Here is a 26,218-nt window from a genome sequence, read left to right on the forward strand (position 1 = left end):
CAATGTTTTTTTCTTCTACATCCTCTCAGGCAAAGTGGCAAGTATAAAAAAAGTGATTTCTTTTAAAGGACTTACCTTTAAGAAAGGAATAAGTATGCTCACTCATTCATTTCAGATACTATCATAAGTGAGGCGTGCTCAATTTTGCAGCCTCCAAGTTTAGGGAAAACTCAAACAAAAACAAAAAACATAGTACAAAAGAAGTAAGAATAAGAAAATTCCAAATAAAATCTGAATATTTTCCTCTACTTTTCATAAACCGACATCCCTATTTCTGCAAATTTTAAAATCTTTTATCACATAAGACCAATGTGCCTCTGTGCTGTAACATTAGTTATTAAAATATAAAAGGCATGTTAAAAATAGGTGTGGATTTATGTCCTTGACCACCTCTCTGATTTTTTAAAGATAGGATTATTCTTTCCGTGAGTATAAACATATAGCTAAATTGCATTCCTGAAAAATTGTAGCATTCCACCCTACCAGGAGCCTGTTGGAATACCTGTTTCCATGTACAGTTGCCATATTGAGATTTATTATAATCGCCAATTTATTGAGAGTTTACTGTATGTTAAAAAGTGTTATGCACTTTATATGTGTTATTTTACTTAATCTTCACAAAACATTGTAAGTTAAGTCCTATTATTATTTCCATCTCACAGATGAGGAAACTGAGGCTGAGGGACATCAGTATATTGCCTAAAGCCAAATAGCTGGAAAGTGTCTGCACAATCAGGAATCCAGATGTGACTGCCTGAATCCTGGGCTCTTAAGTGTTCTGCTGTACCCTGTCTAGCTCTCTGTCTTCATCTAAATCTCTGTCTATATTATCTAAATAGATTTCTCCTTTAAAATCATATTTTAAAATATTTGTAATTTAAAGGGGGAAATTATCTTTCATTTTATTTGCATTTTAAAGATTCTGTATTTTCTGTTATTTTTGTCTATTTTGCTTTTGCATTAAGTTATGCACTTATCTACTGGTATATGGTAATATTTTTCTTACTGACTTGTAAACTCCCTTTATATATTAAGGATATTAACTCTTTGTTAAATGTAGTAGCCCTTTCAGTGTGATGGTGGCAAATTATGTAATAGTGAAAAATTTGACAAATATGTATGTCCAAAAATAGGAGAATCGTTGAATAAATTTTGTGATTTTCGGGTGAATATATAATAATCAAATGTTCTGTTTCTTCCAAATGTAATTTTGGTTTAAGTTCATATAGGCTATCTTTACACATTAAGAATGTTTCTACACAATAATTGAATATCAGTTTATTATTTCAATAACAAACGCATCCAGTTCAGATAATAAATGCTGAATTAAGAGCTTCTGAATGTTGGGTTATGCTGAAAGACTATGTTGCAAAAAGAGCAGGGTAGATATAGTATTATAACATTTGCAAACTTTTTTGCACCAATTATCACAACCTTAAAGACAAAACAAAATTAATCTAGTGAATAAGATTGCCAAAAAAAAAGGTTTCAACCTCATGTTTGGAATATATGAAAAAATACCATAAAATACCATTAAGTTTGAAGTTTAGCCATTGTGAGAGATAGTGAGTTACTGTTAGTATTAAAAAACTTGTAAATAATTAAGCAAAAGGACATTTTCTGCTTCTGCTGTGCTGTGTTTTACTTCTTACAACATTGGCATATTTTGGAGCAATTCAGCAAATTTTACAATTCCTTATGATATGTGGTCACACTGCAATAGTGACCCATATATTTTCCCTCTCTTTGTTATTTATTTATCTGCAAAGCACCAACTAAGAAAACTATCTGTTTTTATAGAGCAATTCTGGTCTTATAACTATATGTCCTAAGGGGTAAAACATTGCAGTTACCAACCCAGTGCAAATAAACGATTATGGAAGGACCCTTGATCGGATCTCAGAATTTACCTCTTACGTAGTTATTATGTTATTTCCTAAAGATAGCAATCTGTCTTTCTTACTATCAGACTCCCATTTCTTGTATTTGATTATGCTATTTGTAGATACTAGTTTTTTTAAATTAACTTGGTAATTTATTTAAAACCAGACTTATTTGATTTGTTCATTGTTTTCATAAGTCACATATTTTATACAGTACATTTAAAAGAAGTAACTCAGAACAACAGTTCTACTTATCATTTAGTTCAGTAGTTCTCAAGTCTGGCTGAACATTAGAATCTTCTGGGATTTTTTAAGAGCTCCAGGATCAGGGTTCCACTCCAGGCAGATTAAATCAATAATCTCTGGACATGGGCAAATACATTGCTGTTTTAAAACCTCCCTGAGTGATTCAAATGTACAACAAGAGTTGAGATCCTCAAATTCTAGCTTCTTCATTGGCAGTCTAAGAAAGCCAGTCACATGTTTTTTTATTTTGGAAACAAAAATTTGAAAGTAAAAGCAGGAGAATCATAATAAATTTCATATCAGGGAATGCTTTGAATTAATAAAACTTTGGGTCACATATTCCTGTCTAATGTCATAAAAGTTTGACATGGCTTTAACCTGTGGTAGATTAATTTTGAGAAATATATTCTATGTTGAAATTCACTGTAATTTTTTTGATAAAACTTAATTTGCCTGTGTCTTTTTTTTTTTTTTTTTTCCCTTTTCCTTTCACACAAGGTTTGGAAAATTGGCAGGGTGGGGCATAGCATTTGATGCTATTTCTTCTGGGGGCTAGTAAATTCCAAAGGATGTTTTATTTATCATTTTATATAGTATTTTAAAAAATGCTTGGCCATTGATGGACCCCCATACGAGCAGATCAGATCCCTAAATAATTGATTTGACTATTGTGGTCAATTTTCAAAGAAGTTCACTTTAATGGATTTCAATTATTCACACCAATGTAGTAATCTCCAAGAAGGTGTATATGTAACACCATCTAATTTCGAGCAAACTCCCTGCCTGAGATAAATGATTTCTGAGTAGAGTTACTTAGAAGAAATTAAATTCAAGTAGCAATAATTATTTCTGATTGTATTCATCATGCCTTGTGAATTCAGCAACTCTTTGATCCACAACTGCTCTATAACCCATTCCTCTTTCTACAGGGTTATTATGAAAGTTATACTGGGGAATGAGATACAAACAGACCCGCCACTCTTCACATCACCTACTACATGCGGACCTAGGCCTATTTTATTTTTAACTTGAGGGTCAATTGATTTCCAAAAGTACGATTAGATGCATTTGATTCTGACCTTTCAGATCTATTTTTTATTAGCACAACTTGAGAGCTAATCATTCACTAGCTGCCCATAAAACACATACCTGGCAAATTCTTCTCCTGTTTTCTTATTCCTTCTCTTTGCAGATTTTTGATGAACATTTAAGCGTTGGCAAGATAACAATTCTGCTACCGTGTTTCCCCGAAAATAAGACCTAGCTCTAATGTGTCTTTTGGAGCAAAAATTAATATAAGACCTGGTATTATATATTATATTACATTATATTATATTATACCTGGTATTATATTAGACCTGGTGTTACATTATAGTAAAATAAGACCAGGTTTTATATTAATTTTTGCTCTAAAAAACACATTAGAGTTATTTGTCTGGCTAGGTCTTATTTTCGGAGAAATACAGTAGCAAGGTGACTAAGGCTGTTTATTTTATTATGAATTCCAGAACCTCCGTTGATGTCTAAAGTTCTAATTTTATGGGACAAGCATCTCATTCCTCTATCTTCATTCTGCAGATGAGGATGTAGACAAGAGAAAATAAGTGACTTGTTCTTGGAAGGCACTCTTATTTTCTGGTTTGATTCCAGGGTAAAAATGAAATTATTGAGAACAATAGGCTCACTCTATTCCCTTCAGGCAATTTCCCATAAATATTATTTCTCTAAATCAAACTTTGATAAATCTCAGATTGGGTTTTATCAACCCTGAGACTTCAAGGTTTGAATTTTAGGCTAGAACTTGGAATCTGGATATTGCTAACTGCTAATTAAAAGAAGATTCATATGCTTTGACAGACAACTGACAGAAAGCCAGGGTAAATTTGTCTTATAAAGACACCTTATATGAGCACCTGAATGGATAGCCACCTTGCCTAGACATGCAGGTAGGCAAAAAAATAACAAAGAAAGGACATCCTGCTGCCAGATTTGGCAGCAGTGGATCCCATCAAAATGACTTTCCTGTTGTAAGCCCCAGCCTATGTTGGGGGAATGTAATTAAAAAAAAAAAAAAGTCATTCTGTTAACCCAGAAGTCCTCTTCACAAATGCAATAGAGAAAGAAAATCATTTTGTTATTGAATAAGCATTGAACCAAAATCTGATATGCATCACAGACAATCACTAAGAGATTGCAAAGTCAGGAATGAATCTTACCCTTCATATAGCCAAGCATATAGTACAACTCATATACACATGTTCTCAAGATAAACAATAATTCAATTCATCCTCAAGTAAGAGGACTCCACAGTCCCATTTTTTACGCATAGTTTATCCTAAGTCTTCTGGTAATGGAGGTGACCACCTATGTCAGTTAACTGCCTATATACAAAGGAAAATAAACTTCTCATATCTTATGACAGGAGGTAGTTTTATAACTTGGAGTCAGGTATCAGCTAAAGTCAGGCTTCTTACCCTCCCTCAGAAACCAGGAGATAGAGGATGGATGTTTACTTAGTTCTCAAGTCCTTGAGAAGGACTTTCCTGGGTCTTAAAGCTGACAAAATATCCATCAAGTTTTCAAAAGGACTTTATATACATTTCAAAGAACAGAGAATGTCCTTACACTGACAAGTTTTCTAAAGTAAATGTTCTAAGAAAGGAGGGTTGAAAATCTCTTCCCTTATTTTTACCAGGAAAATTAAGCCTCCTGCTTTTCATTTCCATTCGTCCCTATACTATGTTGACAAGGGCACAACTGAAATCTGAGAGTCTTATTCTGAAGTAGCCAATGAGAAGAAAGATGTCTCACTTATTCTTCTTTTCTAGGGACTCAATGGATCTAATATAGGAGAGGTGGGGGTTTGACAATTTTGCGGTCTCTCCTCCTCAGCCATCTTGGTAGATTAATATTGGCTTTTGCACTGTAGAGAGTCAGGCATGTTAAAGCTGAGCAGAAGTCAGGAACTAGAAGGACTTACATTCTCCTATGTGCTGGTTTTTCAAGATAAACAAACAGAATAAAATCCGAGTTAATAACTATTTGGAGCTCAGGTCATCCAGTTATTAATGTTTTTGACCCCAGATTCAATGTTGTGCTCTCTAGAGTCCATGACACTTGCATTCTCTATGTATCGGGCTACGTTTGCAGAGCCTTAATAACTGAACTACATATTTATAGTTTCTAGCTTATGGATAATATATTCTGATAATACATCTTGGCTTTTTACACCAAAGTTAGTGGTTATGCAAATGTCCAAAATACATTTAAAATCTTTCAGAAATAAAATGAATATACAACAATTTATAATATCATGATACATATTTTCTGGAAATTACTGTTAGTTCTGCATACTAGAAATCTGGTTTCATATTTACAAGAACACATATGTAGATCATTTTGCTTTCGTTTGTCAGAGAAGAGTATGGATGGATGGTTTTGTTTTGAAAGGGAATGAAAAATCAGTGTACATAGCACATTCTTTAATAAAAATTCTTTCTGTGACATTGGTTTCAAGTTTCACAGTACTATATCACTTATTACCCAGAGTAAATGCTAAATAAAAATAGTTTTGGAATTTGACTCCCTTCAAAATTATGATTTTCTACATGTCACAAGTTTTTTCTTTTTTTAATGTTTTCTTGTATCCAAAATAAGTAAGTTGTTCAGATGATAATATGATACAATACTGAGCCTTGACTGACATGGTGCTAGTCTAACAAAAAGTATTTTATTAATGATTTTCATCTTCCTTAAATGTCAACCTTTGTTTTTCTCAAGTTGTTTAGCTCTTTATTGAGATTGAGATTGGCAAAGGGACATTAAAAACTTCACAAAATGTCTATGATCACGACTCTATCTGTCATAGCATAATGCATCATTTCAAACCAGCTGCTGAGCTGTGGTGCCAAATATTCCTTTGATCTGCCAATGTGTTCAGGAAGGCCGAGAAATAGTGCTGAGTTTGCCAGCATGGTGTCAGAGGACCAACTACCGACTCCTCTGTCATTGGATTTAACTATTCATATAATTATAAAATCTTATATTTGAAAGAGAATCTAGAGGGTTCAATATTTTGTTTAATATTATAATCCTGTCTACAAGTATTTCCTTATTTATCTTCTGTTTAAAGTCTTCTGGTGACAAGCCAGATGAGATATATGGTTCAGTATGGCTAGGATACACTAAGGACTACAAGAACAACAAAAAGAAATGAAAGCGTAGGGTTTAATTTCCAATATGGTGGTTTTGAGCATGATATTTCATCTTTTTGAGCCTCAATATCAATAACATGAGATTAAAGGATTATGGTGAAAGTCTGCATTAATGCATGTAATGTGTTTAGCATATGAAATGCATAGCATTCAATAGGTGTTAGTTAAATCATGATGATTTCTTTAAATCTCTTCTACTACTAGCTACCAAGTGTTGGGACTTTCAGGAAAATCCAAATAAATCATAGTTTTTATTTGTTAGCAAGAAAAAGAGGAGATGTAATTTAGTAATTTCTTCCATTCATTCTAAAGCTTCAGAGAATCCCAGATGATGAAAGGTGCAACCACTTGTATCATGACTGTTTATTTTCTATGGCCAGAACAAATCAGTGCAGAAATGGATCTACCCCCGTGTATTAGCAACTCTTTCCCTAACTCTTTCTAGTCTAACAAATGCAGTTTTTCCTAAATGATGCAGGACATATCCATGTTTCACCATCCTGCTAAGTCACTTGGCCATGCCAGACTTGGGTTTCCTATCTGCTTTCCTTACTCCTTGCATGTAGCCTGTGCTCCCCTTGAGGCCAGCTCTAAGCCACGGCTGTCTTAGAACACTACTTCTTGACTTTACGATCTAGGCAAAGGCATAGCAGGGAGAGTTGCCTGCAAAAGAGAAACTGACCCCTTGTATTCTGCACAGTCCGTTTCGGAATGTGCCATTGTCAGCCATGACTTGGCACCTGGAAATATAAAGTTAAGGTCATTTCTTTCCATTGGCGTCACTCTGTCGTGTTTTATCAGAGTAATGTTTTAGAACTGAATTTCTCTTTTGGCCTCATCTTTGATGCTTTCTCTTATAATTTTTGTCTTGAAATCTGTGCTCTACTAATACGCATCTCCATTCAGTTACATTTATCTTATCTGTTCCAGACAGTCAAACCCTATCACATAGGAACACATAGAGATTGGATGGATAAATAAATTATTAGAATCACTCCCTTACTACATAACTACATTATAAAGCCAATGAAATCAATATATGAAAAAAAGGCAAGAGGTTCATTTCCTGCCTGTCTTTTGTAATGTTCCATTTTGCAAAAGCTGGAAGTTAATTCAATCCCAGTTCACTTTATCTCCTTGTTTTAGAGTTTACATTTCAGGGAATGATGCAGTCAGTGCTAAAAGATAGGGAAGGCAGAAGCCAAGGGATGAAAGGTGAGGGGATGTGGGTGGGATGTGGCAGTGCTGTTTCCCAAGGCTGCACCGCCCTTCAAAGCTGTGGTAACACTTTGCAGGCGGCCAGAGCTCTGCTGAGCTCTTAAGAGATTAGAGTCTGATTTGAAGCAAAGCTGGTGACTTTATTATACCATTAATTGTGTAACAAGAAAATAGCTACTGAGGGGGAAAAAATAAACAAAATTTTCCTACTTATGATCCTTTTTTAAAATATGAGGTGCTATGCCCAAATGTTAATGTATAAATTTTTGGGTGTACTTTTTTTTTTTTTTTTTTAATTTACTTATTTCCATCACCTGACTACTACTTTCTCTTATTTTGCAGCAATGAAGTTGGAGCAGAAGCGAAAAACCCAGGCTGCACTAAAGTTTTTGGAATGCGGGTGCTAATTTGCTAGATTTCATTCCCACCCACCCCCAAGAGTATGAGGGTTCCCTTTAGCAGTGCAGCAGTGGAACTAAAAAAAAAAAGTTTCTTGCGAGCATACAACATCTCCATACTCTCATAACACCCAGCATAGGAGAAACTTACCTCCAGCTTCTTGCACCACTGTTAGCGCCTTTAATACCTTTTGTTAAGCTGACAGCAGTACTAACATGCCCCTATACTTAGCAGCCAAATAAAGAAGAATCATGGGTAAATAGTCGGCTGTGACCATTTTTCAACACCAGTTTTATTTAATGCATGCATTACTTACTGAATCAGGTTTTATTCCCCTTTGGCTTTTTTTTTTTTTTTTCTCCACATGTGAAGAAAAGGAACAAGTTTTACAAAAATGAGTCTTTGCCTGCTTTCCGGAGACGCCAATATCGAGGGGTTCATTTGGGAGGTCCTAGACATGAGAACGTTAGTATTTCACATGACACACCCTGTTTTCCTGTACTGTTGGGGTTCTGTGCTGCCGTACAGACTATGTATCAGGGACAGGCCAGTGACGTTGAGTGTCGTGTCATTGGAATGTCTCTAACATGACTCTCTCTCTTCCTCTCTCTGTTGCCACATGATTCTTGTGGGGACTACTTCAGAGTCAGTTTGTCCTCATAATCTTGGGAGCAGCAAAGACATAGAGCAAGCCCTCACTGTGATGACAATCCGGAGAGCCCACTTTCCAGCACACCCAGTTCCCACATATTGGCCATATTTGTTTTTTTTTCCAGTCATCATCCCAGTAGTCTGTCCTGGTCTTCTATAAATGCTTTTCTTCTGCAGCCTTCTGCCCAACTGGGAAGCCTAGGACAAGACACACTAAGGAAGAACTCATGGCAATTTGCACAGTGAGCTCCTGGAAGTAGAGGAATCTTAGTGAAGGCTGATTCCCTTACCCCTTGCACATAACCCATGTTCCTCTTGAAGTCAGCTGTGTCTGAGCCATAGCTCCCTCAGACCACTGCTTCACCACCCCATCATCCCACCCAGAGCAAAGCAGAGAGAGTTGCCTACAGAAGAGTAACTGGCCTTCTTTATTCTTCGCCTACCATTTTGGATTGCTTCATGGTCAGTCATCAGTTGGCACCTAGAAATATAAAATTGTTATCTCAATTAGTGGCTGAGGAGCAATGAAGCCTTAGCAGAGTTCTCTGCTCATCTCTCCTCCTCCAAATAAAAACTACTCCATCAACCTGCTAAATTGTGTGAGGCATCACTTTAGATTATTGGTAATAATCTCTAGTATTTGCTGTGCTCTTATCACATGCCAGACACCACACCAGTGCTTCACATGAGTTTAATTTAACCTTCACAATGAGTCTGTGATGTAGATAATATTATTATTCATATTTAATGTTTATAAGTATGAGCTCCAAAGTTTAAATCAAGCTAGTAAATGATACAGGCAGCATTCAAATCCAGACAATCAGATTCTAAGACCAAGCCTTTTATTCAATCATTCATTCATTCATTCATTCATTCATTCATTTTTTGACTTTGAGTATAAAAGTTTGAGTTGATCACACTCCCCAGTGAAGATTGCTATTATAAGTTTGGGCAAGACCCCTCTCGCGTGTACTAGTTGATTAGATGATTGATTGGATGATTTTTATAATAATTTCTATCTTCCCTTCTCCTTCTGTAGGCACACTTTTTTGTGATTTTAACATACATTCTTTACTCATATATATTTAAATGTAAGTAATGTTATTGTTTATATTCCAGTTCTTTTCTTTCTTTCTTTCTTTTTTTTTCCACTCAGCACTATGATTTTTAAGCTCTATCACATTGCTCTGCAAATGACTAGTGGATTGTTTCCTCACCTCCACATGGTGTACCTCCATCACATTTTACCAACCCACCCTCTCAGGCTGCTTCCTTTTACCAGGAATGGTTGTGATGTACATCCTTGCATGTGTCACCATGTGGACCTTGGTGAGAATTTCTCTGGAATATATACTCAGGATTAGAATTGTTTAATCACAAATGTGCATGTACTTAATTTGACTAAATCCTCCCAAATTGCTTGTCTCTAGAATGTAGGTACCCATTTTTATTTCCATCAGCAATGCATTAGACTCTTATATCTTTACATTCCTCTCTACATTTGTAGGTCTGAGCTTTGAAACACTAAGTTATACTGTCATTAAAGACAACTTTTAGGATGGGAAGTTTATTTCAACATGGTGTCCTATTCTTACTAAGTTTTCCAATTCTCAGAGACTTTTATAACCTTTAACTAATTGCAGTTGTTAGTCAGATATTATTGTCTTCATTTTATTGATGAAAACTTGAACCTGAAGGGTAATTTGACTGAGGGCACCACATTGTTATTGATAAACCTAAATCTTTTGATTTTCCTATTGTTATTTCTACTAAAACAAGCTGCATCTGAATGTCATGGTCTAAGCTATTTGTTCAGTTTCTCAGCAAAGATCAGAGTCTTAAAAGCATGAGTTCAAGAGGGGCAAGTGTTGCTTGTGGGGATAACATGGAGAACTGCAGCTTTTCGGGTTGGTGGTACTAGCATTCAGGGCCCTGAGAAGCTTAGCAGCACCAGAGAGGTGAGGAGCAAGCGGGTAGGAATAGGTCGTATGGATTAGACAGACATCGGGGTTGTGTCTTTTTTTGTATTCCCTGGGAAGAAGATTCTGAGACAAGGATTAACAGTTTATTTGGGAGGTGATTACAAAGAACACTGGTGAGGAAGTGAAGAAGTGAGCTAGGGAAGCGAAAGCACCAATAAAGAATGCATTATAAAGCCAGTTACAGCAACGAGCAACTGGATCTCATCCCACTGGGGAGTTCTAGGACGCAACATTGAACATCTCTCAGAGTTAATTCCACTTAGAAGAAAGGAAACTAGGGTAGTTATTCTAAAGCTTGACTATCAACCTTTACATGGTAGTGACTTTTCTCTTTGTAAAGCTTTTTTTTTTCATTATGAATACCCTCACAGGACTCATTATTTTCACTTGAGAAAACTGGTATGTTTATTAAATATTGTTCTTTATTGTCTCTGAAATAAAGTTCAGGAAGCCAGAGTTCATTGAAAGCTTAAGTAATAAGGTAATATTTTCAGAATTTTATTTATTAGACAAGCAGAAGTTTCTGCAGTTAGTAATGGGAACAAAAATGCTTCTTTAACTAGGCTGCCATGGATTTCCATGTTTGAAACAACCTTTATCTATTAGAAATTAAATCAACTGTGTGAGAGGATAACTTGGTTTGTAAGAAGGAAAGATTGTTTTGCTTAGACCAAGACTGGAGGCCTTGGAGTAATCAAATAGTAATTAGGAAATACTACTGAATATATTTTAAAATATATATTACATTTTCAGGACTTTCCACATATTTCTGTGGCATGTTGTAAAATTAAACATCATGTTCCTGTCATGTTTTAGAACATTCTCTATTTGACTAGAAATCAATTTTTTCTTTATTTGTACTTTAATGGATATATTTTAATTTCTTATAAATTTTAATTCTAATGAATTTATTTGTAATTTTTTACCATCACTTAAGCACCTGAGTCCAGATTTTCCTTAACTAGAAAATCTGGGAATAAATTCAAAAATTGAAACTATACAACAGACGGAGTACTAAATAATGTAAAAATGAAACAGAACAAAAAAAGACTAAAATTTCCAGGTGTCTACAGATGGTGACTCAGAAGTACTAAACAGAATCTCAAAGTAAAAACAGAAGATTCAAGTACAAAGAAAAAAAGAAACCCCTGTGCAATATTTAGCTAAGAGCGTGCTTTGTAAAAGTACTAATAGACGGGGAAAAATTGGGATATAATGGGAATGGGACTGCAAAATATTTCTCACAAGGCTTAGGAGGCATTCTCAAATAAATTTAAACTGAATTAAATCGCTTAAGGGAGTAGGGGTTCCAGCAATTTTGTGAACTCCATATTGGCTCACAGTTCAGTCCTTCCCCCCCCGGCCCCAACACTAGTTTAGGTAAAAATTGTGGAGAAATTAAAAATAGCAGCATTTCTTTTTTTTCCCTGACAAACAGGTATAATACACATGAAATTTTTTACTTGAGTATTTAGGATTAGAAAAGGAAGTAGATTTTGAACAATATATGATAGGCCATCCTCTGACTTTTTAAAAATTGTTTTGCAGTGATAAAAATATTAGCTAGGTTCACCAGAATTTGGGAAAGTATACCACCAAGAACTCAAGTTTTTGTTAATTATTATATTCTAGGTTAGTGATCCTAGGAAGAAAGTTTCTTTCCGAGCATTTCTTTTTGCACAAAACTAATGACATTTTCCTAAGAGGAAGAAAATTAAAATACGTACATTTTCCTCTGAGTTTCCGATCCTACCACTAATCATAGATTTTACTTGCAGCAAAGAATTGAATCTCTAAACAGAAATGTATTGAACTGCTACAGTGATTTTTGTTTAAGGGCCTACCCTGAACTAGAATTATCTGAATTTTTAGAGTGTCACATTTTCAGTGTTTCTAAAAACAAAAGTTGAAAATCACAATTCCATTTGTTTATCTTTTCTCCAATAAAATCCCCCCCAAATTTAACTTTATCATGTTGATAAAACAATGAAAAAGTATGTGAAATCAATCATTTTAAAGCTGCATTTAGCTCAGAGCAGGAAATTTTTATATTATTACAGTGCATTTTAAATTATTTATCTTTAATTATTTTTAATGATTTAAACTTGTCCAGATAATGATTTCATCTTAAACAAGCGTACGCATACAATACACATGCACATACTTACTCCTAAGGTTGTATTTATTGCAGAACTGAATGTTGAGATTCCGTGCTCATGTAGGAAAGAAAATGGAGTAGTCTTTAGTAAAATCTTTCAAGATAAATGGGTTGTGACTTCTTAGGTACTTATCAGTCTGCCTTGATGAGGCTCAGTGTTTTCATTTGCAAAATATATGTCAGGCTAAATTTTTCTTCTCTCTTTTTCCTCCCAATTAAAATAATTATGTAAATTTGTTGCTTGGTTGTAGGAAATTTGACTCTACAGTTTGAAACTGAGGAACCAAATAATTTTAGGAAACTGGGGTTATGTTTCAGCGCGATGGGCCTCTTAACAGTCCTAGCTATACCTTTTAGAGTGACCAGGACCATGTGTACCAGAATGAGTGAAAATGCTTTTTTAAAGTCTTTTTCTGATCCTTTGCCATGCTTATTGAATCAGAATATATGAAGTGGGCCCAGAAATCTGCTTTTTAAATAAGATGTCTGGGTGATCATTATGCCAACAAACTTTTGATAACCACAGATCCTTAGATCAGTATGGCAGATAAGCAGGAAGAGCAGGGATGTTCTATGTGCTTAAGATAAGGATGTTATGACATTGTTTATTTTACTGTTGGTGGGAGGAAGTAAGAGAGAAGCTATATTAAATGTTTTTGCATCAATCAGATAAGGGTGGAAAATGTAATTACACTGAATAAAGTTAGGCTAAGTATGTAATAGAAATAATAAATGATCTAGAATTGGCCATCTACTGCTGAATTTTGCAGAAAAGAAAATGATTTACCATTATTTTGGTTGTAAATATTAACAATTTAGAATGAATCTCAAGTCAAAGATACAGGGCAGAAAATAGAGATGATTAAAGGAACAGATTATATTTTTTCTTTTATTTTCCTTCCATATGCCAATTGGGGCTAAGAAAAGAAAGAACTAGCATCTATTATGAGTCCCTGAAAGACGCAATATGTAGACTCATCTATGGATGTTACCTCATTTTAATTTAATCCTTCCCAAAATCATACATGGTGGGCATTACTGCCCCAGTAACACAGAGAACCACTGAATCGACATCATAATAGGTGAGAACCTCTCCATCAGCTTGGGCTGCAAATTCCTTCAATGATTTTATTTTTCAGATCAATAGCTCATGTCTCCACTTCTCCTATTAGTAAATATGAACGACCATGTTTCAACGTTGTGCTCTGGTTCCCCTCACCCAAAGACTCCTTCATGCAAGCTAAACACCATTTCGGGGTATAGATTCCACTTCTCTTAGCGAATCTTGATGGGCCCCATACTGTTGGAACAATTCTTCCCAATTTAACAAAATCTGCCTCAAGGTGACTTGTTTCTTCAATTATGAAGAAGGACTAATGTTCTTTTTTTTTCCTTTTTAAAAAAATTCTGCCTCACTCAGCACTTCATCACAATAAAAGAGGATTTAGAGATAAAATGCATCTCAGAGGTATGCAAGCTGTCCTTCACCCCTTTTTCTCAGAGTGCTTTACCACGCTAATGTTGAAAACTGCTGTTACACTATGCTGTTCCCTGAAAAGCTGAGAAAGCCCAGTGTGATTTATCCACCATCTCAGAACACATTTTGCTAAACCATTCTCAGTAATATGTATAGAATGCTACCTCTAGTTAAAAGGGGGCGGGGGTGGGGGGTGGGAGATGAGGGTAAGGGGGATCGAATATATGGTGATGGAAGGAGAACTGACTCTGGGTGATGAACACACAATGGGATTTATAGATGATGTAATACAGAATTGTACACCTGAAATCTATGTAATTTTGCTAACAATTGTCACCCCAATAAATTTAATAAAATAAAATTAAAAAAAAAAAAAAAAAAAAAAGATTGGCTTGATTTCTTGCTGTAAGAAATTCCATGCCCTCTCCAAGATTTCTGTGAATTCTCAAAAACTTATATTTTTCCTAACCTCCTCTAGAACAAATTCCCATCTTCAGTGGAATATTTGTGCTCTGTTTTTCATTTTGCTGCTACAGTCTTACAGAATCCTCAATGTGAGTCACAACCTGTTTACTTGATAATTTCCCCTGAAAAATCCCTTCCAATAAGGTGTGGAATAGACATTTACTGGAGATTTGCGGATAATGGTGAGGGCTGGGAGAGACAAGGACTTACTAATGTGGTATCACACCACAGACTATTTACTATTGTAGATAGACTATGTTTTGTGAAGTCTCTGTCTATATAAGCAATTTGAATCAGCAAAAATCAGCATGGCAGCTCCACGTAGAGGCCCAATCTTGCATGATTCTGGGAAAAAACAACAAAACCACCACATAGGGCATCCAGAGTGATCGCTTCATCGGACCATTGTCTTATAACGGGTGCCAACCCACAGCACCATGAGACGACCCCTAGGCACACCTCTCTGAGCATCCTACTGTATCTGTTTTACCCAAGCATGGGGTAGAGGGTCAACATACCCTACATGGGATAAATAGAGGCTAAGTCCCATGAACTTCCTTGTCCAAACTCAGAACGCCCCATTTGGATGATACTGTTGACCCTGACTCATTCCAGCAACCAAAGATGGGTTTGGACACTTTTGAGGAAGATACTCTAAATACAGAGAGTCCGGGGATGGATCCCACTTGCTCATGGATGAGGGGGAGTACTGGGGATCTGAATTGGTTTAGACAACAAAGAGAATGGTCCTCGAGAAGGAGAAAGATGAGCACAGAGAAAAGTGTTGTCAAAGAGCTAACTTGCAACTCTTCAGGGCAAGGGTGATAACAAGTTTCATCTTGAACATGAACTATAATCATTTGATTATGGCTGCCTGGAACTCTGTGTGGGGGATTCTGAAGCCAAACCTATTCTCCATAGCTCAAGGCCATGATCAGGAAATTATGCTATGAGAACAGAACGAGGGATGGGAAAGACTGATGTCAGATGTTTGCCATTCTGACTGGAAAGAGTTGCCTCAACCCCATTCACCTTGAGTCAGTATAAAGTTTAGATTATTCTAGAGCCATAAGCTGATAGTGATGAAGTAAAGGGCTATGCCTACTTGTGACAGAGAGAGAGAGAGAGAGAGAGAGAGAGAGAGAGAGAGAGAGAGAGAGAGAGAAAGTTAGGAAGCAGTTATAGATTGGGAGAATGCAGCTGGATTAAAAATGAAAGATTTATTTGACAACCCATCTGCTTTTGTTCCCTTGCCCACCTGATTCTCATCCCTGAATCTGGTGAAGATCCAACAGGCTGTGACAAAGTCAAAGGCCTAAGATGTCTGCCTAGTTAGCTTTCGAGAGTTGATTGAGAAGTATTTTTCAGGAAAACCTTCACTGAGATTGTGTGTGGGCTGGCCATGACTGAAAAGGGCAGTTCTCTGTGCAGGAAATATCTGAAAAGCATTCCCCAGGGCAGTTTAGCAGAGCAGAAGCTTATCAAGTGTACACGACATATTTTTTTAGTAAAGTTCTGGCTGTAGGCATAAATAGAAGTAGGATGCAATATAAAAGGACCACTCAGTCCACTGTAGGTTTTCATTTATAATTTTTATTAATTGCAGAGATAAAGTACTTACTAAGGAAATGGTCTGACATGTAATCGTTTTAATAACCAAAAAAAGGCATTTTATGAAACAAAAATAACAGTTTCAGGGTTGATATGCAACCTTAGCTTCATATATTCTACTCCATTTAAATCCTCTAAAGTAAGCACCACTCTCACGTAACCAGTCAATGGAAACTGAAAAGTGTTCTGGGTATTTTTCCAGAAAGTGCAGTGTATTTTCAATTAACAGCGCTTTTCACTGTTTCTCCCAATATTTCCATCTACTTCTAAGATAGAGTGGAAAGTATAGGCCCCCTTCACCATAGCTTATTATTCAATACCATAATTACCAATGGAGACTGGTTCGAGTTTAGTGGACCCCCACCACTTTCCTGAATAGGTTGGCCCTGGAGCCTGGGTCTCCACAGCTGCACCAGAAACTTGAATATAGCAAATTGTCTAGAATATAGGTCCAGAGAGTTAGGGGATCAGTATCCCAGGGAAGTGTCAGATCAGAACCCAAGATTTGGTTCAAACTCAAGTTGAAAAATTGAAGGGGACCTAGCAATGAGAGAGGGGCTGAATATATCAGTGACCAAGAGGAGCTGAGAAGGTGGAAGGTTTGAGTTGGTAAAAGGGGTTGAACAGCAGCTTGTCAGGGAAACTCTGCATCTACTTACTGCTACGTAGGGCAGAGGATGCCTGAACAAACAACTCCAAAGTAGACAAACACAATAGTTTGGGTTATTTATTTTACTGTGATGATTCCAAGTTACTTAAGTTTTGTGGTATTTTCACTTTCTGTAAAGGAATAAAGAAGGGGAAAAAGCTGTAGTAGATATTTAGCTAAAATTTTTAGAGACTACTTTCTGTAGATTTATGGCTAAACAGTATTATTTTACCTCTTAGGAAGGGCTCTGAGGAAAAAACTATTTTTTTTTTAGGAAAATCAATAAGCCACTTGGCTGGGTAAAGAGAAGATCTGAGAAAGATATATTAAAATAGTTGCATAAAATTTAAGAAGGAATCTATGTGTGGAATGGAGCTAGGGAGACAGAAGATGGGAGAAGGTAGAAAGCTTCTAGGAAGAAACTAAAGACACCAATTTAGCATAAATTCTTCATTCCCTTTTAAGAACAGGGAAGTCTAAAACCCAATTTAACATGATTTGTGTTCTACTGCATCTTTCCTTTTTACCAGTTTCTAAAAACCCCTACTTTTTTAACTGCAGAAAAGAAATATGCTCCTTTTAATATTTTGCTTCCAGAATTAAAACTTACTTGTCCTTATTCCTAGTGCTATTGAAACCCACTGTCACTCATAGCTTAAGAAGGGACATGGACCTAATTCTGGTTAGTGAGATTTAAGAGATATCCACTTGGGGTCTTCTAGTAAAGATTTCTTAGCTCTTAAAAAGAGACAATAGGAGATTAAAGTCAGCAAGACTGTGGAATAAGAAGCCTCATTCCCTCTCTCTCTCATGGAGATTCAATTCAACAACAATACCTGGGCCAATTCCCTTTGTGGGAAATCTAGGAACAAGGTAAGAGGCTATTGCACCCCAGATGAGCATGAAACCATGTTCATCAAAACTGGCACCTTCTAACATAGTCCCTCCCCCTGGCATAGTGCCACACACTTTAAAGGATACCGCTCTTAGCTTCTACCAGGAGAGGGAAGGAGAAGACTGGACCTTATATCTGACATTCTGACTTTTGGGGGGCTGCTCAAAGGACTGGTTTCTCTCTCATCTGTCTGGGAATATGGAGGGGAACTGGTATAATCTAAAGCCTGGGTCTACTGAGAACAAAAAGGAGTTGGGTGGTGTGCTACTGCTTCGTGATACAGCAGGCAGACACCAGAGGGAGCAAGAGACTGTGAGCTCCAGAAAAAAGAAAGCACCAAATCTTTCTAAATTGGAATGATTTCTAATCCAGAGAAGGCACACCCACAGAAAAGGTTTGTAAGGTCCCCAGAATCTCTAGCCAGGACAATTGGTGAAGGTCTTGCTCTGTATGAAGCCAGTTCATAAAGAATGGGAGAGGTGGTTGTTTTTTCAAATATGGGGGCACGAACACAAAGTTATAAGAAACATGAGAAGCAGGAAAAATGGACCAAACAAAGGAACAGAGTAAATCTCCAGAAACGGATCCTAAAGAAATAGAGGTCTACAAATTACCTGGCAAAGAAATCAAAATAACCATCATAAAGATGTTCAATGAACTCAGGAGTGCCATGCATGAACAAAACAAGAATTTCAACAAAGAGAAAATATAAAGAAGAGCTGCACAGAAATTTTGGAGCTGAAGAATACCATAACTGAAATGAAAATTTCAAAAGAGGGGTTCCAATAGAGAGTTGATCAAGCAGAAGAATCAGTGAACTCAAATACAGATCATTTGAAATTATCAAATCAGAACAACAACAACAACAACAAAGAATAAAAAAGAGTGAAGGGACTTATGGAATCTCATGTTATGTGGTTTTACTACAATTTAAAAAAGGGGAGACACAATCGACATAGTTCATTTTTCTGACTTTTTATATTGCTATGGGGAGACACATGAGCTATTGCTCACTTTGCAATATTGAAAAATAATGACAGAGTAGAATGTAGAGATAACTTTGGTTATTGAGCATGCCTTTGAGTTGTTCTATTAAGCAACCCTCGAGGTACCATATCATTTATTAATAAAGCCATTTTATGTTGAATTTATGGTACTTACCACCCAAACCATCTTTATAAATATATTACTTGTGAAGATTTGTTCTTAGCAAATTGAAGTTACCTCATGGGGAAATGCCATAACTGAATTGGAGAAAACAACTTAAAAAAAAAAAAAAAAGACAAAATATTGAGCATAGAGTTAACATATAAGTCAACAATTCCATTCCTAGGTATATATCCCAAAGAAAAGAAAATATATGTCCACAAACAACTTGTACATGAATGTTACTGGTATCATTATTCGTAAGAGCCAAACTATGGAAACAACCCCTTTGTCCATCATTTAATGAATAAACCAAATATATTGTATTTATACAATGGGATATAATTTGGTAACAGAAAGAAATAAAGTACTGATATGTGCTATAGAACTAATGAACCTTGAAAATATTATGTTAAGCAAAATAAGTCATAAAAGGCTGATATTGTATGATTCCATTTATATGAAGTTTACACAATAGACAAATTCATAGAGACACAGAGTGCATTAGTGATTGCCAGGGGCTCAGGGGTGTGGATGTTCCTTTTTGGGGTGATGAAAATATCCCAAAATTAGGTATTTATGATGATTGTACAACTTTGTGACTATACTAAAAAAAAAGCCAAACACTGAATCTTTCACTTTAAGGGAGTGAATTTTATATTATGTGTATAATATCTTAATAAAGCTGTAATCAAAAAAGAAATGAAGAAATAAAAACAATTCAAGGAAAAATGCCCACCAAAATTTATTTGGCTATCTAAGAAGGGAAAGCACATGGCTTATGAGAAAAAAGAAAATTAGATTATTATCTGAGTTTTTAATACTAAAATCGAAAATTCCAGAATTCCAGAAAAAGATGGAGTACAATATTTAAGACATTCAGGAAAATGTGAATAAAAATTTTATACTCAGCAAAACTGTCCTTCAATTATAAATGACACTTAATGACACTGACAAACTGTCCAACATGCAAGAACTCAGGGGACATTGCTGTGAGGAACCTCATTAAAAAAGAAATGTACTAGTGAATGAGCTTCAGACAACCAGAAATAACCAGAGAGACATGGTATTATAGACATGGAAGTAAGCAGTAAGTACCAGATACATAGCTAGTTGTACAATTAGGACTGGATTAAGCTTAAAGTGCGAGAGTATAGTATGCATATCTATATGCTTTGACAGTGTAGCTATAGGAAGTCATTAAAAAAAGTGGAAGGAGAATGGGGAATACATTTATGATATTGTGATTTAAAATAAGAAATATATATTTAGTCTGTCCAGGCTTTCTTTTCTGGCTCACAGCTCCCAAAACCCTTGGAATTTGCCAAGTGTTAAGAGTGATAAAGGTATCTTTTGTTATGTTAATAAGGTGACTTTTGGGGCAGAATCTAAGGATAGGGGCTGGTTGGCAGTGGAGCCAACCATGTGATAAGAGGATTAGAACTTTCAGTCCTACCCCGAGACCTCTGGGGAGGGGAGCGGGACTGGAGAGGGAGTTCAATCACCAATGGACCGTGATTTAGTCATTCATGCCTATGTGATGAAGCCTCCATACAAACCTGAAAGGACTGGATTCAGAGAACTTCCGAGTTGGTGAAGACGTGAATGTGCCGGGAGGGTGGTGCACCAAGCGAGGGCATAGAAGCTCTGTGCCCTTTGCCCATACCTTGCCCTGTGCGTCTCTTCCATCTGGCTGTTCCTGACTTATATCATTTTACAATCAACTAGTAATCTAGTAAGTAATATGTCTCTGAGTTTTGTGAGCTGCTCTGACAAATTAATCAAACCCAAAGAGGGGGTCCTGGGAACCTCTGATTTATGGCCAGTTGGTCAGAAGCACAAGTGAAAAACCTGGGCTTACAATTGGCATCTCAAGTGTGTTGTGTGTGGGGGTGAGGAGAAGTTTTATAAGGCTGCATCTTAATCTGTGGATGTAATGATATCTCCCCACAGGCAGTATCAGGATTGAGTCGAATTGCTGTCCCAGTTGGTGTGCAGAGAGTTGTTTGGTGGTGTGTGGGAACTCTTCCTCCTTTTAAAATTGGAACCAGAACCCTTTTAGCTACTTTAAATAAAGGTATTTGTTGTAGTGGTTTTAGGATTTTTGACTGTTTTTAGTAATCAAATTGGTATTGTTATTCTGAAACTGTTGCGTGTGGAATGTGGGATAAAGCCAGTGAGTAAGTGAGGAGTATTCTAATTCTATTAGCTCCTGGATCTTTGAAACTAGATTCTTAGTGTGGGAGAAGGGGTATGCAGGTGAAATAGAGAAAACTAAACACCCTGCAATCCTGATTTTGAGTTGGAATATTAGTTAAAAACTCCTAGCGCTGTTCACTGAAGACACCTAGAAACACTCACTGACCAAATATCAATGACATTTCTAGCAATTGTTTTCAAATACTATCCCATCAAAGGAAACTCTGGCTCCTTGGACAAATAGCTGATTTACATTCTGAAATATACAAGATGATCAAGGAAGCTATTGAAGACTGCTACCGTAATGTCGGACTCACTCAGGAGCAAACTCAAAGAGGCTATCACTGGCCAAAGATGGAACAATTTAAATTTCAATAAAAATAAAATTGAAATAGGTTAAAACCCATGAATTTATAATAATATTAAAAAGTAATTCATCATGTCAGAAGATGACTGGAAACGAATTTGTTATCTTGAAAACTGGGTAAATAAAAGGAAAGAATGAAGGTTTATCCTGGCTTACCTATGCGAGTTGCAGCAGCTGGGTAATTAAGTAGCAGATGAAGGGAAGCATCTCCTTATAAAATTATTCCAGCTAATACATGAAAATAAAATGATAGCATATGATTATTTTGCAACCTGCAATGAATTCCTAGACCTAGGAATTAAACGTCAAATCATGGCAAGCATCAAATAAGAGGAAAAATTGAGCATTATGTGCCTGATTAAAGAATATGTCACTAACTGCATTCTGTCAAGTGGACCAAAGCAGATCTGATCGAGGCTCTCTGTCCTTCTGCCAGTTTCCAGGCCATAAAGATAATAGAAGAATGCATTGAATGATACCATGAAAAGGCAATCAACACAATCCAGATTGTGGGAAATCACAGGACAAACAACCTGAGCTCTTCAGCAGAAAGATTGTAAAAATAAATAAAAAAATGAGAAAGAAATGAAAGAGGAGAGTTTTCTAATGTAATCTAATTTCTAGATTAAAATTTCTGAGAGAAAAAGTTGAGAATAGAATTTATGAGGGAGAGAAGATGGCTATGATTGGAATAGGGCCTATGGAGGTGGCTGGCAAGATTCTGGGTTTTGATTTGGATGGTTATAGGTATATTCATCTTATAATAATTTAGTAAGCTACAAAACAGACAAGCGAACAAACAAACAAACAGGAAATGCTAAGCATATATCTGTAAATACTAAACATATCATCTATCTGTAACCCATAATCCACCCATCCTCAGTGTATCACCCATATAATCACCCATCCATATTCCACCACCACTGCAATATTAATAATAGTTAAAATTAAATGAATCCTTATTATGTGCCAAATGTTACTCTAATTTATTTACATGTATTATGCCATTATTTACTAATGTTATTTCCATAGTACAATGAGAAAATCGAGTCACAAAGATGTTAAGTAACATGAGTAAGTTCATATAGTTACCAAGTCTCCTCAGAGTCAAATATTATTCAGCTAAGGAAATATACCTGGCTAACTCAGGTGGCAAAAGCAGCTTTAAAAGCAGAATCGATTGGGGGTTTATTAATTGATTATTCAATCATTTCACAAAGTTTTTTGTTGAGTATCTTCTCTGTGCCAGGCACTGTGCCAGGGGCTGGGCTGCAGAAACCTTTGGGGTCATTACTCTCATTGCTCTCGTGTTACTGGCAGACTGCCAGCCAGACAGAACGTACCACAGAGTGTTTAGCTGGTTTTGTTGAGGAATGGAAAGCTAAGCTCATACCGAAGGATGAAGTACGGTTGGCCAGGCCATTCGCAGAGATATAACTACAGGTGTGAAGTCCTTGGGGGCATAGAGGAGCAGGATACATTCCAGGATAGTGAAAAGGGTTCCCCAGCTTTCCTGGTATTTACACTTCAGCTTTCTCCATGCAGTTGCTGTTTAAGGACTAGTGACTTTAGAAAATCAAAACCAAACCAAAGCTAAAACCAAACATGTGCATCAAAGCGTACCTGGAATGAACTGAACTCCTAACGAATGAAAATCTCATCCTTTCTCTCTGTCTCTCATTTTAATTGAATTACATACAGGGGCAAGACATTTAGGAAAGAGTGGGCAGGAGGCTCTGAACCAACCCGAACTGAAACTAAACAATATATCAGGCTTGTTCAGTGTGGAGCCAGAGGGTCGGATTAGTGCCAGAGTGAGGGGGTTGATGGTGTCATGTTTTTATTGTATTATTACGTTTCAGAAAAGAGAGGTAACAAATTTCCACCACAGGAAGGGTTTGAGAGGCTAGACCACTGCTCTATGGCAACAATCTCTGTGTTGAGGAAATGAATTGAATTGAAATTATCTTTCCAACTGTTTTTCTAAAATAAGAACATTAGATATGCACTGGCCCTGCTTTTGGCTCAGTTTTGACCGTGGCTGGGGCTCACCTCCCAACACTTGACAGCCTCATTCCCTTCTCCCTAGGGACTTCTTCTTGGTGGACTGCATAAAAGTTAGGACACTGGGTGTGCCACTGATTCTGGGTGTGAGTGTGGCCAAGTCACTGGATCTCAGTTTCTTCATCCTTGACCTGAAGATTCCACCCTGTGCCCCCTACCAAGCGACATCTCAGAGCCTTTCTGGAATTGACACTCTGAGATTCTCTGATTAATATGTACCAAGCCATGTTTCACTAAACAAAAAATGACTGAATAAGACTGCTGACCATGGTCAGCAGGGCCCAGGGAACTGTGGTCCGAGCTTCAAAGGTCACTAACACACTATTCATTAACCAAACGGTCCACGTGCTGAGTTATATAACATTGTGTTCTAAGGCTATAATAGTCCATGGAGTTTCTGAACGATGAAACAAGTATGACTTACAGAGTCAGAGCCCATCATTGCATGCGGTTATCTGTGAGCTCAGGCTTGCTTTTGTCCTCCTACTTCCCGAGTCTTGTTACCTAGAGCTTTGGCCCTGATGCCACTAGTATTTTCTTCATCTATATTATTTACAAGATCATTTTATATTTTCCTACCAAAACTCTTCAGAGCTTGAGGATTTTTTTTTTTTCTTTCATATTTTAAAATGCATTACTACGATAAAAACAAAAAGGCCTTTGGACTTCAGGCCTGGGTTTAAATTCCCTTATTTTTTACTTACTACAATTGATTTTAGGAAAATTATTATCTCTCTGAGTTTCTGTTTTCACATCTGCTAAATGGAGATACCATAGAATACTTTATAGTGTCACTGTGAGGATGAAATGAGATAAATGAAAAGATTAAGCACAATGATTAATTTTTTGTGCCTTCCTTCATATTACTAACATTTCCTAATATGATCTTTATCTTTTATTTTCCTTTTAGCCTTACTTATACTCAGCCAAACTCTGCATCAAGAGTATCCCAAGTGAAAGAAGAGGTATACCAATGTGTATATTCGCATTCGTACTCAGGAAAACTGGGTATTTGAGATTGTGATTAGAATATTGTTCTCCGTTTATGCCTCAACATCTGTGACATACCCAGGCATAGGTGAATTATAGCTATGCTTTCCTTCTTCCCTGTTTGAGCTGAATACCTATTAATTTACCTATCTCACTCTCTCTTTTCTAGGAATTCCCCAGCCCTTCTACCTACACACTGACCCACCATCTATACAGTCCTTGGGGGACCTGTGGTATAGTACATACAATTGTTATAATGATGCTCCCAAATCACAGTTCAATTATACAGAAATGAAACTCTGACTCAAGAACCTAGCTAAATCCAGATTTAACTGGTCATGACAGGTACATGTCTCAGGATGGACCCATAAACTTCTTCACCAGAAATTTGGGTTTTTGCCTTGAGAGAATTAATTCCATCTCCTATATAGGTGGCTGGATATTGAACAATCTCAGAAGCTTTCAGAGCTATTTTTCACAGTGGATATAGTTACAGATAGAAATGTAATTTGCAGTGAGAGTCAATGAAGGAAATGCATGAAGGGACATAGAGATGAGAGGGACTAATCTGAATTCCCTGCAGCCTGGCAGCCACTGGTTCTATTGATTCCCAAGAGCCACCTGCCTCCCTGCTACATACGCTTTCCATGCAACCTTCCAACTGAATGCACTTATTTCTGCGTAAACAAGTTCTAGTTAAATTGTTACTTGTAACCAAAGAAGTTTAACAGATGGCTGTGATATTAAAACTCACAGCCTGCTAGTCTGGGTGACCACTGCAGCACTTAGACAAATGACCTGTTTTCAAAGATTTTGTTGTGTAGATGTTTCCAGCAGCATTCTTTACTCCTAATAAGTTCATCCATGTTCTGATGATGTTCAGATACAAGTTATCCAATGCACTTTTAGCTTAGGGTAGATTTTTAAGGAGTGTGGTTCATTAGAGTTAGTTGGAATATTGTGTGAAAACTTAAAACATACCCTAAGAAGAGTTTGACTGGGTTTAAATGGGGTTCAAGTTCTATGCTCTTAGGGTCCATTTAAGGAACTTCACTGTATGACAAACATAAAACCCTTTCATCGTGACAACTAGTGTGTAGAGTGTTTCATAGTGATGACAAAAAGATCACTCAGATATATAGAAAGAAGCCAATGTTGTGCCATAGTAAAGGCATAAATTCTATACTAAATTTTATTAGCTTGAATTATGATTTTGACACTTAACAACTGTATGACTTTGGACAAGTTATTTAAACTCACCTATAAAATGGGAACCTTTACAGTAGAAATCTAAGACGCTGCCAAGTAGTATATGTAAAATTCTTAATAAGTAGTCTGGCCCAGAGTTATAGCTCAATAAATGTTAGCTATTATTTTTATTACAGCTACGTAGCCTTAGCCAGATTTACAAATACTTAGGTGCCTTAATTCCTAATTGGAATCAAAATCTGGAAGTTATTTATAATTCAAAGTATAATTCATTGACTTACATATTTCTGTGCTGGTTAACATTCTCTTTTAAATTGTGTGCAGAAAAAAATTATACCAGTCAAAGACAGGTGATATAAAAAAATTAATTTTCTGTATTTAGGAGTTTAAAGTCT

At 36.5% G+C, this 26,218-nt stretch overlaps 1 protein-coding gene across 22 annotated transcripts in view; it reads left to right on the top strand.

Annotated features, from left to right (window-relative positions):
- MLIP (muscular LMNA interacting protein) overlaps window positions 1-8,223 on the top strand; it is a 245,069-nt gene extending 236,846 nt beyond the window's left edge. For 15 of the 22 annotated variants that reach the window (XM_074333100.1, XM_074333101.1, XM_019734758.2 and 12 more), the window contains one exon: window positions 663-1,172. In XM_074333100.1, coding sequence (XP_074189201.1) covers window positions 663-713 — 51 coding nt within the window. In that variant the 3' untranslated portion in view covers window positions 714-1,172. Of the gene's footprint in view, window positions 1-662; window positions 1,173-7,903 lie in introns of those variants that run through there. The other 7 variants (XM_074333093.1, XM_074333104.1, XM_074333097.1 and 4 more) reach the window with 1 other exon arrangement.
- The last annotated feature ends 17,995 nt before the right edge of the window (window positions 8,224-26,218 follow it).

The sequence above is a fragment of the Rhinolophus sinicus genome, linkage group LG05 (assembly GCF_036562045.2).
Source record: "Rhinolophus sinicus isolate RSC01 linkage group LG05, ASM3656204v1, whole genome shotgun sequence".
Taxonomy (NCBI): Eukaryota; Metazoa; Chordata; class Mammalia; order Chiroptera; family Rhinolophidae; genus Rhinolophus; species Rhinolophus sinicus.